General features: G+C 37.0%; 1 protein-coding gene across 1 annotated transcript in view; it reads right to left on the minus strand.

Annotated features, from left to right (window-relative positions):
• Positions 1-9,603, minus strand: part of L3MBTL1 (L3MBTL histone methyl-lysine binding protein 1) — a gene marked incomplete at its 3' end in the record, with an annotated part of 29,412 nt that extends 19,809 nt beyond the window's left edge. Inside the window, exons 1-8 of the mRNA XM_081323665.1 lie at positions 9,457-9,603; positions 7,781-8,004; positions 6,394-6,538; positions 4,456-4,600; positions 3,497-3,623; positions 1,919-2,006; positions 1,473-1,561; positions 245-349 (exon numbers count right to left, since the gene is read on the minus strand). Coding sequence (XP_081179791.1) covers positions 245-349; positions 1,473-1,561; positions 1,919-2,006; positions 3,497-3,623; positions 4,456-4,600; positions 6,394-6,538; positions 7,781-8,004; positions 9,457-9,592 — 1,059 coding nt within the window. The 5' untranslated portion in view covers positions 9,593-9,603. The remainder of the gene's footprint in view (positions 1-244; positions 350-1,472; positions 1,562-1,918; positions 2,007-3,496; positions 3,624-4,455; positions 4,601-6,393; positions 6,539-7,780; positions 8,005-9,456) is intronic.
• Positions 9,604-16,168: the final 6,565 nt, after the last annotated feature.

Consider the following 16,168-nt stretch of genomic DNA (forward strand, 5'->3'; position numbering starts at 1 on the left):
GCAACAGAAACACATGGACTATAGTATTAAATCAGCATGTGCTGCTTTTCACTGATATTTTATGCTATTTTATGAAGATGACAACCTTTTGCCCCTATTTTTAGTTTTAGTGCTACATGTAACTAGGTTGCATAGATCACCCTAAAATGAATGGAGAGCTTTAAAGTACATAAATGAAAGAAACTGGGGCAAACAAAAGAATAGCTGAGCTAGAATGATATACAACAGTATAAACTCATCTCACCTCGGCTACAGTGAGAATAAAATACATTGAGGGGTGCTGAGGATCTATCCCTTCCAGTTTCATTCCCACTTTGAAACCATTCTTATTTTGGGTAGTCGACTGGTGCTAAACAGGACAAATCACAAAAAAATGTAAGAGGTACTTAATTTCTTCTAATGACACATTTATGTTATTAAATGGAAATTACTGCAATAAGACAACAGAGATTAATATGGCACCTTAACCATGATGGCAGCTCCCATATGATTACAAACTTTGCCTCATGTTTCTGCTTCTATTAGAAACAGAGGTTCAGTACACATGTTTTGAGGACTTGAAATATGTCAAAATAATAAAGCTATCTCTGCACTTTTACTCTCTGTTGTGATAGGTTCAGCACTGGTACAGATGGTACAGGTGGTCTTTAACTTATGACCACAATCGGGACCAGAATTTCCATTGCTAAGCACGGTGGCAGTTAAAGCAGTTGTGCCTGATTTTACAACTTTTTTTTTGTAATGGTTGCAAGTGAATCACTGCAGTTGTTAAGTGAATCACAGTCATTAAGCAAACCAGGCTTCCATCATTGACTTTGCTTGTTGGAAGGCCAGCTGGGAAGATTGCAAATGGCGATCACGTGATCCTAGAAGATGCAACCATCAGAAATACATGCCAATTGCCAAGTACCCAAATTTTAATCACGTAATACGGGGATGCTGCAACACTTGTAAGTGTAAGGACTGGCCATAAATCATCTTTTTCAGTGTTACTATAATTTTGGCTACTAAATGAATGTTTGTTAAGTCAAAGGACTACCTGTAAAAGAAGAGAACCTGATTTCATATTTTTTTCTTCCAAAACAAAATAACCTGCTACCTTTAAATTTCACTTGACTTTCCAATGCTTAATGGCCCTAAAAAGAAAACTACCTTCCTTTATCTATATCCCAGAATGCATTTTCTCTTTCCTAGGTTTATTATTTTTCTTTCTGATGAACATTACCACAAATGTTTTTTTTTCTTTTCTAACTTTGCTTTAGACTGAAATTTGAGAAGTACATATGTGTTAAGGAAAATCTCTCTAGTAAAAAGAGGTTCCTATAGTAACCATTCAAACATCACTGAAACCAGAAAGAAGAATCAGATTCTCTTAAGAGAAAAGAATCAATGATTACAGCATAAATATGTTGACTGACAGAAAAATATCAAAACTTCATAAAGATAGCAGGTAAAAGAATACTGTAACTCACTTCTTGGAACAGATTTAAAGGGGCAGCTGTGGCTTTTCGTTCTTCTAGGTATGATGCCCAGGTCCAACTTTCTGCCTTCTCATTGGAAACTAAAAATATCAGAAAATGGAACAAATGAAATTTCTAAAACATTACGTTAAGTGACATTTAGACATCTAGGGCAAAGTTTAGGATATTCCTCTTTCCAAAATTATAGCCCTCATCTGCTTTCAGCTACTGAAGACTGGATGTTGTATTTTACTCAAAGGCATCAGGTTTTTCCTTTTATTCTGCACTTGTACTTTTTGGCTGCAGATACCATCCTGTAGAAGGGTCAGGCATAACCAGACTGCACCTCAGAATGAACAGATAAGAAAAACATAAACTCTGCCAGAACATACTGTTTCATATTTGGGGATTATTAAAGATATTATAGTTGCTCAAAGGAAGTCATGCTATATGCTTACCAAGCTGACTGGCATTCCATTCTTCGTTACTATTATTAGTAGCAGGAAGTTCTCCTCCTGAGCCATTTATTTCCTCCTGCTTTAGTTCCTAAGATACATAAACAAAATCTCTTACTTATGAGGATACCAGGACGTTTGAGGGAGGCTTTCTTAGAAGGGGAACATTACACACTTGGGAGAAGGGATAACATAATAATTAAAAGTGATTAAATTCCAACTTAATTACATTTGATATATACAAATAACATTATTCCTCATGAATGTTAATACTAAAGACAAACAATATTTGTGATATAAGCTCAAGGCATAAGCTTTTAAAATTCCCTTCATCAGATCTACAAAGTGTTATAAATGCCTGTGATGGATGACAGGGACTGCAAACAGGTCAGTGGAAAATAAAACACAGATGTGAGAATAACCTTATTACACTGGCATTTTCAAAATATTTGCTGGATATGACGCAGACATTCTCACATTAGTGAGTTGATTAACACAATGCAAAGTGTGAAAAAAATCTTGATTCCTCTTTAAGCCACAGAAGAGAGACATATACCTCTCAATAACCCCAAGAAGCTTTGAAAGCACCAAGAATATTGCTGACTTAGTGGTGTCTACAGGCTCCACGTATCATAAATTTGCTGTTTTTTATGACGCTACAAAACTCTTTGCTTCCATAAGATCAGTTCCATTGTGTTGATACAAAATAAAAACTTGTACTCCAGAAATCTTTATGGTTATAATGTATATATTTGTAAGTTTAAAATGTTAAAAGAATTGTCAAGTAATAAATTATTTCAAAACCACAAATTACAGGTAGGCCTCTTTCAAATGACAGCTAGCTTTGACTATATCCAAAATTGCCAGCACTATTTTTATTTCTGTACAATGAAGCCTGACTGTCCTCACCTTCTCCCCTTGATCCTTGAACTTTGCCCTGCTGGCCAACAGAAAACTATATGAAATGGTCTCTACCTAGCATTCTACCTTGTTTTCCCCATTATTTTTGTTTTTTGCAAAGAGTCAAACTATAACTACAAAGAAAAACCAACAAAAGTTGATGTCTCTGGTGCAGCAAAGCTGCTTCTCAAAGCATCCAGTAGAAAGTAGGGGAATAATGGCAAGGTGCCATGGCACATCCAACTTAGAAAAAGAATGGATACCCCAATATTCGGTACCATCCTTGTATCTAGAAGAACCCATATTTAGAATATAACAGTCACTTAGAAGCGGAATGTTGATCATTGAGGGAACAGAGGACAGATATGAACATCTTTTTCCTCTCTGGAAGTCCTATACGTTACACATGCAAATAGATATGCATATGTTATGTCGTGCCTACGCATCATTCTTTTATATCTGTGAGGCACCAAAGACTTTAAGGCAGCTGTACCTCCCTCCTGAACTAAAAAATAGTTGCCCATCCCTACTCTGTAGTGTCCACTGGTTACAGCTATGGCTCCATGGTCTAACTGGCTCTAATATAGGCCAAGTCCAGTGAGAGAGGAAGCATGTATACCAGGAAAAATATGCTGCTATCAGATTCTACTGCAAATACATGCAAGAACATCCCAGTCACACCATTTGCTCTGATTCTTCCTCTTCCTCCTCTGAAGGGCTTTGATAATCTTTCCTCTTCCGTTTCTTTACTGGCTTGAGAAGTTCAGTAGTGTTGGTGATGCCAGCAGAATTCTCTACAATGACAGACCTGCAAAAACAACACCCAAACTTACAGATTCTCCAGATAATGTTTCTCAAGCAATGAGAGTTGGGTTAATACCAGAACATGCTACTGCAACAACATTGATATAATACAATAAATGTATTTTTTCAAGAGACACACTCCAATGTTAACATTTTTAAACATTCATACTACACCTACCCACAGCATTTCCACTAGAGGATGCTGCAATAAACCTTAGATAAAATTGATTCATGCAATTTAATTCTATTTCTCAACTATAATTTTAATTGGAAAATCAAGACTAATAACACTGATAGTAAGTCAATGCTTGACATTCATCACTACAAAGCAATTTTGACATCATATTCTTATACTTACACTATCCCTCTTCTAAACAAAAAAGAAATCATAATGCCTCAATCTAGATGAAAAATATTTGGAATTGGGAACATACATTCTGGCAAGGTTGATGAGATTCCTATACAGACATTCCTATACCCCTTGCAAAATCCTTAGGTCAAAAGACCTACGGAGAAAGTCCACTTAATATATTTGCAGGTTGTCCTTGTCTACAGAGTTCACTAACTTCTGGGAGTTGAAATCCATACATCTTAAAGCTGATAAGGTTGAAAAACACTGATGTAACCTAAGTTACATAAATGTGTCTATATTAATTATTCAGCATTAATAGATGCTCTTTTGCCCAACTGCTCCTTTAAAACAAGATTTATAGTATTTCTTTCTGTCCATGGAAGAAAGAGAAAAACAACAGAAACAAGACATAAAAAGGTGCATTAATTTTTCTTCTCTCCCTATCTCCTCTCCCCACCCCCTTTAAAGACAACATCTTTGTTACCTTTCTTTGAATTGCCGGTGACAGTTCTCACTACAAAATGCCCGGCCTTCCTGGGTTGATCCAGAGATATTTCTTCGGCCACAGGTATTGCAGTGGTATAGGTTGTCTACCGTTGGAAGTTTAGGAGGCTCTGGAATATCTGATTCTACAGAAATTAGAAAGTGAAAAGCTCAAATAAGTCACATCAATATTACAATAATGAGAACATTTTCTGGGTCAGGCTAAATTGCAGAATTACAATCTAGTAGGCTGAGCTCCAGGTATGTTCTGTGTGCCAATTACTCAGACATATTTTAGGCCAAGGATGCAGAATGAAAATATACCAACCTATCTTTCACAGCTCAGACCATGATCTGAGTAGCAGAAGGTTAACATTTGGAACATCTCTTTTACATTTTTCAGTGTTTGTGGGGCTTTAAGTTTCAGAATGACACCTTATGCTTTGCAAAGGTTTTAAGGAAATTAATTTTAATTAATTTTAATTTTAATTAAGGAATTAATTTAATTAATTAATTAATTAATTAATTAACTGGAAATTCTAAAATTCCTCTCTACAAACGGTCCCTGGAATCATCCATTCTGAAATGCATCCCTTTGCATTTTGTACAAGGTCTGGCGAAGCCTCAAGCAGATAAAAAATATGTGGGCTTATGGTTAATAGTTATAAAGATTATCATATAGAGAAAGTAGAAATATTATGGATTCTGGAATACTGTCCAACTGTTTAATAGCAGCTCCAACTTGACTATGAGGGATGAAGGAGTGGCCTTAAGAATGAAGCAATTAGCAGCATTCTAAGTTACTGTCTGATTGCCTCTTTCCTAACTGTCTATGAAGATTCTCAGTCATCCAGGTCATAGTTATCCCAAAGATGTTTTTTCATGAGGCAACTGGACTTCCTTGTTTTTCTTTGAAGATGTTTCTCTTCTCATCCAAGAAGCTTCTTCAGCTTTGACCCTGAAGACACAGATAAGCCTCCAGGTAGCTGTAATGACTCGCTAAAAGAGTGCAAATGAACAGCTGTCTGCAGGAGTATAAATCTTTCCAGACTGAAGAAGCTTCTTGGATGAGAAGCAAAACAAGAAAGTCCAGTTGCCTCATGAAAAAACATCTTTGGGAACCCTTTCCTAACATTTTTACATTAGCCATATTTTTATGGATTTATTTTCCTTTGCAACCCCTTGCTGAATCCAAACTATTTTTAAAGTCAATCCTCTCCTGCTATATCAGTTTGGTACATTTTTCTTTGTTTTTCAGAGAGTAACCCTGCTGACCAATAAAATGATGGATAGGTTATCTAAGACATACACAAAATTTATTTGCAACATTCCTTTGGGACTGGAAAGAACTAAATGATACACAAACACATGTTATCCTGGGTAACACAGAATGATCAGGACTAGAGGAAAAGATTGCTTGAGGAATTATAACTAGAGAATTCACACAGGAAATCATCTATGAAATTCATGAAGTATTAAGAGCAATTAGTTATAACTTTTAACAGGCTCCACATTGCCATGGTTTAGTAGAACCTACTCTTGTGGAAATGATTACCGTATTTTTCTGTGTATAAGACGCTATTTTTTCCTGCAAACACCCTGTTCAAAAATCAGGTGCGTCTTATACAAGTGCAGCATCTTATACACAGAAAAATAATGGTAAACTCCGCAGCCCAGGGCATGCCTGTGTGAGTTGCCATGCCGCCTGGTGCAGGTGTCAAGCCCCTGTGGGCTTGCCACTAATGGGAGGGGGAAGAGGGCAAGATTGTTGGTCGGCTGAACTTCCGGATTTGCCGGCTCAGCTGTTTGGCACTCCACCGAACAGCTGATCGGCGTGGAAAAACTTGCCTGCCAGAGCATCTTATAAAAGGGTGCGTCTTATAGACAGAAAAATACAGTATATAAAGGTTTGTATGCTTCCCCCCCTTCCAATCCTCACCTGGAGTCCTGATGGGATTGCCCTTGCAGGTAAGTACTACCCCATCATCCCCATTTCTTTCTGGCTGACACTCTTGTAGGGGCTCTGCAGGTGAAGGTTTGTCAGCACTAACTACTTTCACTGTCCCATATTCATTTATTCGAAACTGTGTTAATACAAGATGGAAAGAAAAAGTTAATGGAGGAGCAAGCAGAAAATCTGGGGCATGACAATATTGTGATGGAGTGAAAACTCACCTATTTGAACAAGCCAGCCTGGTCTGATGGGTTTGGGGTATTTTAATTTTAATTTTAATTAATTTTATTGCAATTGGGCTTTTCTATTTAATTCTTATCTTAACTTTTGTATATTGTATCTTTATTGCATTTTATTCCCCTGTACACCGCCCTGAGTCCTTCGGGAGAAGGGCGGTATAGAAATTAAATAAATAAATAAATAAATAAATAAATAAATAAATAAATAAATAAATATAAACTGCTCTTCTTTCACTGAGTGTAGGAAAACATACCTAGAATCATCTTGGTTTACCTTCAGAGAAACTTTGTGAAGTAAGCTGGACTGCAAAACAGCAGCTAACTCAATGCGTGCTTTGGGTAATATGCATGACATCAGGAGTTCAGGAACAATGGGGATACTTGCAAGAGTATAGATTTAGTAAAAGAATGTTGTAATGGATGATCACTAGGTATACTGTATTTAAGAGGCTGGCCTAAATTCTTTTTAAAAATTTTCAATGATAGATTCTAGATCTCAATTAAATAATCAATCTCAAGTTGGAATTGCAATTTTCTTTAAGTATATAAATGCTATTGAGGGTACCTAGGAACAAGCGTCATTCTTCAGCAAGACTCTGAATGCCAAACCCAGGTTCTCATCATGTTTTCACTTTTTGTGTGCTACTGAAAGACCTAGTATAGATAGACCTTGACCTATGAACATAATTGAGCCCAGAACTACACTCTTAAGTTGTTGCAGTCGTTACGTCAGTCATTTTATGACTTCTTCTGTGCAGTGGTCATTAAGCAAATCCATTTTATCCAATAGGCATTTTTTGTCAGAAACCGGAAGTAAACACCAAAAATTGTAGTAAAAAAAAAAGGTCAAAAATTGCATTCATGTGACTGGGGAGATGCAACCAGCCATAAAAATGAGATAGTTGCCAAACACCCAAAATGTGATTGCAGGTGTGTGTGTCTGCATAGTCAGTCCCTGTAAGTTCAAAATTGGGTTATAAGTAGCTTTGGGGGGAGGCGTCTATCATCACTCTGAATGGTTGGTAAGTGGCTATTCGTAAGACTAACTTGTATACTATATATCAATCGAGTCCTACTCCTGAAAATTGCCCATACACACCTGAGAACAAAAAAAAGAGTCTTCATTGATTTACCCTTAGGTTGCTCCCAGGGAGAGTGGCAATCCCATCTTTCCATTCCAGATCCCGGATGGTGTTGCAAAGCTGCACTCCGCTGATCTGAGGGATGACCGTCGCTGTGATGGGCTCATTCCCCACACCTTCTCTTGGCCTCTCGGTCCCCATGTTTTTCTGGGCTTCTCGGGGGAATCGCTGGATTTCTAAGGTGTTCACTGGAAGGTTTATAGTAGTTGTGGTTGCTTATGAAGAAAAAAAGCAATATAGTATACACATACTGATATATATACAGGCAAATAATTACCTTTGAGCAAAGGTCACCCAATTTTATTGCAGAGCAATATAATCCAGATATAGGTGAGTGCTGAAAGGGAATATGAATGAAAGTGGAAAATTCCTAAGCTTTACAAGTAGTAAAAAATCAGTGAGCTGCAAATATGTGTCTTGAATAATCCCCAGCATTCCATTTTGGCTACAGAGTCTTCCTGCAGTGAGGACAACACTTCTGCCTGCTGTTTGGCATTTTGGGGAGGCTGGAAGCTTTTATCCCTTAAAGCCTCCCTCCCTCCCCAAATAGAAATGATTTCCCTTGAACATTTTCTCTTTGTCAAATCCAGTGTGTTCTGATATCATGAGAGCACACCACATTCTTGTATGCCCTCTGCACTCTCCAAAAAGCACAGGAAGTTCTCATGATATCTTTGGATGCTCTGGAAGCACAAAAGAATGTGGTATGCTCTCACTGACCTCCAGACTCTCTGGAAGTTGTGTGAAAGGTCTCTGACCTCATGTGGCTCTGGAGCTTCTGAAAATTGTGCAAGAATGGAGTATACTTTCCTGCTCTTTTCAGAGGCTGCAAGGCTACACAAGAGCATTCTCTGAAGATCCAAATCTTGTGTGACCCAAAACTGTCTTGGATAGGCAGTTTTTTCTGAGAGACAAAGACAAATAGAAAGATATTTATAATTATGTAAGTTTTTTAATTTATTAATTTTTTATGCTGCCCATCTCATTATCCCAAGCAGCTTTTTGTTATAAATTGTTTCTTTTGTCTGGAGTGGGGTGACAGTCAAGTTAGGTATTTTCCGAATTTTTGACACACTGAGCCCCCTCACTGTCCTAGAGTATAACCTCATGATTTGTGATAGATAGAATAGATGGAAGTTGTAATCTAACATGTCTGCAAATGTTAAGTTGTTTAAAATCAAGATATATAACTGCAACATACTTCCTTCTCCTACAAATGCTGTAATAAATAGGGGATCTTTAGCTTCAAAAGCAAATATTTGTAATATAATGATAAAATAACATGAATGCTGAAACTCCTTAGGTCTGTAGCCTATAATTGTAAATAATAATAGTAAAATATTTTTAGTGTAATTATGATACCCATTGTTTAAAATGTATTTGCAGTTTGCGAGTGCATTAATTCTCTGTACTTTATGTGATATATACCTGGGGTTATGTGAAAAAGATCAACATTCAAGCAAAATATATTGTTGCAACATCTTACAACTTTCTAGAAATGTCTTTTACTAATGTATGATCAACTTGAAAAATATAGAACCAACTAAATGAGGAAAATCGACTTAGCTGTGTATATGATCTGACATTATAGGCATAAAAATGGAAAAAAGGAACTCCAAAAGTACTAGAGGCAGAAAATTAACAACCTTCAGCATTTGAGCACTCACCTGGTATGATGAAGGTAGTTGCTGGTAAGTGGGCATTTTGCACAGTATTTTCACTGGCCACCAAATGAACGCTGACTTCCCCAGTTGTATTTCCTTTTGTGCTTCTTATCACCTCCATCTCTGCTCGCCCATCCATCACTTACCTAAACACACAGGGTATAATTGGAATCAACAAGTATAGATCCCATGAAACCAGAGGAGAATTAGTACATACCTTAAGCCAGCCTTCTCTAATTTTGTGACCTCCATTTTATTAAGACTGCAGATCCCAGAATTTCAAGCTAGGATAGACGACAGGGAACTTCTCTATTAGAAAATAGCTGCCAACGTGAACATTACCAATCATGATAATTGAGGGGAGGGGAGGGGTACTTCACTATCCCTTCTAGTTCCACATCTCTCCTTCACCTTAGTTTTGTCTCTCCTGGACAGATGGGTCTACTTTTAAATAAAGAATTAGGCTTCAGCCCACCCACTAGTTTTGTTTTCTGTGAATGCCTATAAAGCCATACTTGGAAATGAGACTGAAGCCTGGAACTTTGTAGCACGTCAATTTTCTCCTATTTTTAAGCATCTAAAATAAAAAACATAAATAAAATTGGGGGTGGGGGCACTCTAGGAGCACCACTTTGCTCACTCCTATCATAAACTGTCTTCATAAAGGTAAAGGTTCCCCCGCACGTGTGTGCTAGTCGTTTCCAACTCTAGGGGCCGGTGCTCACCTCCGTTTCAAAGCCGAAGAGCCAGTGCTTATCCGAGGACGTCTCCGTGGTCATGTGGCCAGCATGACTAGACGCCAAAGGCGCACGGAACGCTGTTACCTTCCCACCGTAGTGGTCATTTTTACGTGCTTTCGAACTGCTAGGTTGGCAGAAGCTGGGATGAGTAACACAGGCGCTCACTCTGTTACGCGGCACTCGGGATTCGACCCGCCAAACTACCAACCTTCTGATCGACAAGCTCAGCGTCCTAACCCACTGAGCCACCGCGTCCCTAACTGTCTTCATATGTATGCATAAATTACTGTATGTGACAACCCTTATTTTTTTTCAGTGGAACAAGACTGCTGTTGAAGCTTCTGAGAAACTGACTCCATTTCTCTCTTCCAGAGAGACTTGAATAGATGCAATGCTGGTTTTATTTTTCAAAGCGCTTCCCCCACATTTATTCAATGGTACAACTGATGAAAACTTTTGTTGCTATTGCAATGTTAATGTACAGTTGCTTATTATTTCTAACTCCTCATAACCTACTGAACTGGGAGCTCACAATTTAATATATTATCTGTCTGTAACTATTCTGAATTCTTGCAAGCTCCTTCTTATCTCTTTAGCTACCAAAAGAAAACTAAATTGTATCTTTATCATTCCAGCAAGGCTCATTAAGAAGGGTTTAATTACCACTTAATATCTGATTAAGACATAGCACATCAGAGATTTTCCATGACAGGGCAAAGAAACAATGACTCTCTTCAAAAAACGCTGCCTTTCACTTCTGTTTTATATTCTGTTGCACTGAGCATAGTTCTGAAAACAAAAATGTTCAGGCAGCTGTTCTCTCTCCTGCTATCCTTTCTTCACTTCGATTGTGTGCTAATCAAACACTTTATTTAAAGAGGTAATAAATAAATAGTGACTTTAGCTAGGATAAATGTACTGATTTGGAAATCACTTCATGTGGTAGTTGCCCTCCCTTGTTTTTCATTTTCTTCAATAAATTCCACTTTTATATTTAGAGATTTGGCTTCGTCTGCCAAGGAAATTTCTCATTAAAATGTTGCCTCTATGCAAAACTGCTGGAATACTCATCTTTTGTGTTTTAGGATTGGCACAAGGTTGGTTAAATTCTGTATTGCTCAGCTTTGGCACATGATTCAAACACTGCTCTTTCCTAGGGCTGGGGTTGAAGGGAAGAGTCCTAGATGAAAGGACTAAAAACACTCTCTGGAGAAATCTGGATGTTATGGAAAGTTCAACTCACCCGTTGGTAGACTATTTTAAGTAACTTGCAGCACAGAATTCTTAAACAAAAAAGTCTGCAAGTACTTACTGTATTTTTTTTACACACTCCCCGATTCCAATTTCTTACTCTATTTCTTTTTTGTATTTTTTTTCTTTTGTATTTTTTTTCTTATCCCTATTTGTTTTTGTAAATTAGACTCAGTTGGAAAGGGGTAAATAACAGGTTTCCTAACATTTAGGACAAGAGCTCCATTGATAACTTGTCCAATGGACAGAACAACAGGTTATAAAATAAATAATACTTTTGGACTCAGGAACACACAAAGAATAAATCAGAACAAATGATCATCAAAATTATAGCATTTTTAAATTTTTCCTATAATTAAATTTTCTACTGATGTTGGTATTCTCTTTGGCATTTTTAAATATAATTTTATTAAGAGATTTTTCCCTTAGTAAAAGATGAATATAAAACATTCAGAAAAAGAGGAAAGAAAGAAAAGAATAGAAAAAAGAACAAAAGAAAAAAATATTTTGAAAAGCAACTTCTGATCTTCTTTACAACAGTTACAAACTTATCACGTCACCTCCTTTAAAATTACATTGTATAGTTTCTCTAGCTTCTCTTTGACATTGATTTGGATTCTATCTGAAAAGACAAGTCTATAAATACAAACTAGCCTAAACCACCTCTTAACTCAGAGGCAACAAACTGCTTTGCATCTGTGTGCAGAGCTGAAATTGCCTGACTTTAATTAAGAGCATTTGATTTTAGAAATGTAAACAGAACCAGACTCCCTGTAGTGCCCTGACTATAAATGCAACATGACATCTGGATTTAACAAAGCTACAATCATTATTATTAACACCTCTTAAATCACAGTTATTCTATGGTCCCTGCATGAAACATAAAATGACCCAGTACCTATTCTGAGGTTTCTAAATTTCTCAGAAGCAGGGACCAAGCTTTTATGTGGGTGTCATATCAACTGCTTTAGTAAAAAAATCTCACAGGTATAAATATCACTCAATGAACCTTTTTGTAGGAGCCTCATAAAAGCGGCTATTTTGATAGAAAGAGGTTCATGCTATGTTATACACCCATCTGTTAGTAGGATCTAGATTCTGAAAAATTTGTTGCATTTATCAAACTGATTTAAAATTAATACACAATATCCGACACATTTCCAAATGGATATTTTGACTGTTCCAAATAAAGTCAAGATGAAAGAAGATGGCCATGGAGTAGATTCAGTTTAGTAAAGTATTATAACTGTAACTTGTATTCTTCATTCATTGCTGCTCTACATAGACGCTTTCTAAAAAGAAATTGTGTCAATATTTGCTCCCTCAAAGTTATATTAGTTGATTTTTATTATATTGTTTTTATATTGGCTAGTCGTTTACTCTAAACATTTTAATTGGTTTTGTTGATTATTATTTAGCATGAATGTTTTAAGTTGATTTATGACTGCAACCACCATTCCTCGTAGATTTGATGGTATACAAGTGGTTGAAACAAGCCAACCAATAAATTATATTGTGCCTCCATAACAAATTTGGAATAAATATTTATATGATTCATGTTGCATCATAGGGCACTCAAAATGGCTAACAAGAAACCACTACATACAGTAAAATATCTAAATTATCACCAACACAATAAAATGACTTATCATGAATAAAGTGTCCTTTCTTAGCAAACAAGCTCAGTCACTCTATACATCCACAAGAGATCTCATTTGACTTCATCCACTCAGCCTCTTTGCCCAGGATTTGAGATACACCGTTTTCTGTTTGAAGACACTATATCTCTACAACAGGCTAAAGGTACTTTAAAAAGGATGATCTGGCAGGAAAGTGGCATTTTCCATTGGAAAAGTCTGCAAGTCTGTCCCTGCCATCCAGCTGTGACTTTCTATGCCTCCAAGGCTACTGCTGCTTTGGCAGCTCAAAGAACTGGAGAAGTTTCTTGAATGAGAAGCAAAATGTTTTCAAGGAAAAACAAAGTCCAGTTGCCTTTTGAAGGAGCACCTTTGGGACAACCATGACCTGGATGACTGAGAATCTTCATAAGACACTCATACTAAAAGATACCTGAAAATTCATTAGCACCCATTTCCATACTACTAGGAGAATTCCCAACCTGGCAAAATTTTATTCACCACAATCTGCTTATTTTATTTATTTATCAAATTGAGAAACCGCCCATTTCCCTCACAGAGGGACTCTGGGAGGCATACAAATAAAATATTAAAACTTAAAAACTGTACATGAAATTTTAAAAGAGGCAAAGATGGCTAAAATTCAATATTAAAAGTTAATTAAAAGATGAGAGGGGGTCTTCAGGGTGGTAACCAGCCCCATAATTGCATGCTCCTCTGCGAGCCCCAAACAAGACAGCAGAGCCATGTTTTCAAGCCTTCCTGAAAGGCCAGGAGAGTGGGGGTCTGCCTCACCCCCAGAGTATATTCCAAAGGGAGGGGGCAACAGGTGAGAAGGCTCTCTTCCTGTTCCAAAAGATTTCTTATGTATATGATGGCCAAGTGGCAAAGAAAAGTACTGGATTCTAGCCTGGAGTCCACCAGTATGAACAGACAAAATGGTAGGAACTGTGCCAATGAAGCTCTGCAAGGGACAACATCAGCAATTCATCCCAAAGCCACACCAGCCCCCTATACAAGCAGCAGCAGCAGCAACTACCTCCCTCACACAAGGACAGTGACTTATCAGCTTTGTTCCAGAGAGGTGGTATTAGGAGGATTGTGGGTGTTTTCAGACCAACGTTTTCCTTCATCTTGAGGATGGAAAGGAAATACATACTGTACTTGAGGGTTGTGTGGATGAGCCCTTAGTTGTATATATATATAGAAAGGCATTAACTTGCCCCTCCCTTTATGGAGAATATAAGGATATGAGTTTTGATACTTGAGGCATATACCTCCAGAGAAGCTACATGAAGAGTCTAGATAAGGAACAGGGACAACATGCTTTTCAGAAAAGTTTGGAATCTCCAAGAAATGGAAGTAATGCACACACCATGAAACAAATGATCATTCAAGAAAAAATGACCTGTCTGACCAGGAATATTCCATTCAGATTCTAATTTCTGTTTACTGTGTGCTAAATCTATTTATGTTTCTGTACAAACTATGGAATATGTCAGCCTCACAACACACCACAGGATGTGAATTACAGTTCTGTCAAAACTCTTCTACCTCACCATCCCAATCCTCTTTGCATGGCATTTGAACACTTTCTGTGGAGAGAAATTCTCCATTACTCATGGACATCTTTGACACACAGACAAGGACAGGAGTAGAAACATAACTTTCATATTTACCTTGGTTCCCTTACGCTGTAGTTTGTTCTGTTGTTTTTTTTACATACACATATAGTGAAACCCGATTCTCAAACTTGTTTCATAAAAATCAATTATCCCAAAATATTATACTGCTTGAATGTACTGGGCCCAAAAAGTCATTCTTATAGTATTTCTGAGATCTCTTCTGCCTTTGTTTTTGCAAGAATTGGCCTGCGCACAACTCCGGGCGCAATTCTAGGTGTTTTTATGTGGAAATAAATTCCACTAAAATCATTAGGATATATTTTCTGCTTAACATTACACTGTCAGGTTAATTCCTTACGAGGTTGCTGCTATCTGAGCAGAGAGCTAAAAACTAGCAGTTTGGATAAAAAGGGAAGCTGAACATAATCTGTTTTAAAATTTACAATTTGTATGCCTATCATGAATGTCTTAATACTAAGATCTAGAAAATTCTTTTTTTTTTAAAAAAAAAAGTTTTGTCTTGCCTACTTTAAACAACTCTCCAGGTCACCTTTTCCCTTGAAATCAATGCATTGTAGTGAACAAAAAAGGAAAATTATTCATTTGCTCTCAATATATTTATGAGCTAGCATTTTGGGTAGCACTATTCTGCCATAGGGCACAGCAGCACATAATCAGCTCATTACCCTTTAGTAAAGTGCCAAGCACACTGAGTGAGAAGCCTGTAGCAATTCTGGACAATTCCCACAACAGGAATTCTGCATATTTAATATTATGTCCTACTTTATACACAGAACAGTCCTAGCTGAAGGACTGTCCAGTTCCCCCCGCCCCCCAAAAAAAAGAACATGGGGAAGGAGAGAACATGCTTTGAAGTTGTTCCATTAATTTTTAGGAATAGATAAAGCAAGCATAAAGATAATTGTCTTCTTTATACTAACTGGATTCATATGTCCTACCAAGCCCTATTTAATCAATAAACCATAAATAGCTGAGTTCACACAGCATGCTACAGTAGAAGGAATCCCATCATATACACTACTTGCTTTAGTGTGAAGTGCCAACCAGGCCCTTTTAGCCAATTTCTACTTGAATTACATAGTTCAAGTAGAAATTGAATTGTAGTTGCATATTTAGAAATTTCTAAATATGCAGCTACATTTCACTGATATTTATAAATGCTATGGAAATCTGTATTATCTTTTTGTCTTCTTCTGACAATGTCTAATTCCAGCAGAGGAATACAGTAGTGATTACAATAGGGTACATGTGCCTAGTTTAAGACTATTTCAAGGCAAAAGAACTATCCAGTAATCCTGCCCCATCAAGAAAACAACAAAAATTACAAGTCAACACAAATATTAAATAAATATTAAATAATATTAAATATTCTCATCCCCTAAAAAATCATGTTTGTAGAAATGCAATGATATTTCAAACCAGAGATATGAAGTGTAAAGTT

This window comes from Vipera berus (assembly GCF_964194415.1).
Source record: "Vipera berus genome assembly, chromosome: 3".
Taxonomy (NCBI): Eukaryota; Metazoa; Chordata; class Lepidosauria; order Squamata; family Viperidae; genus Vipera; species Vipera berus.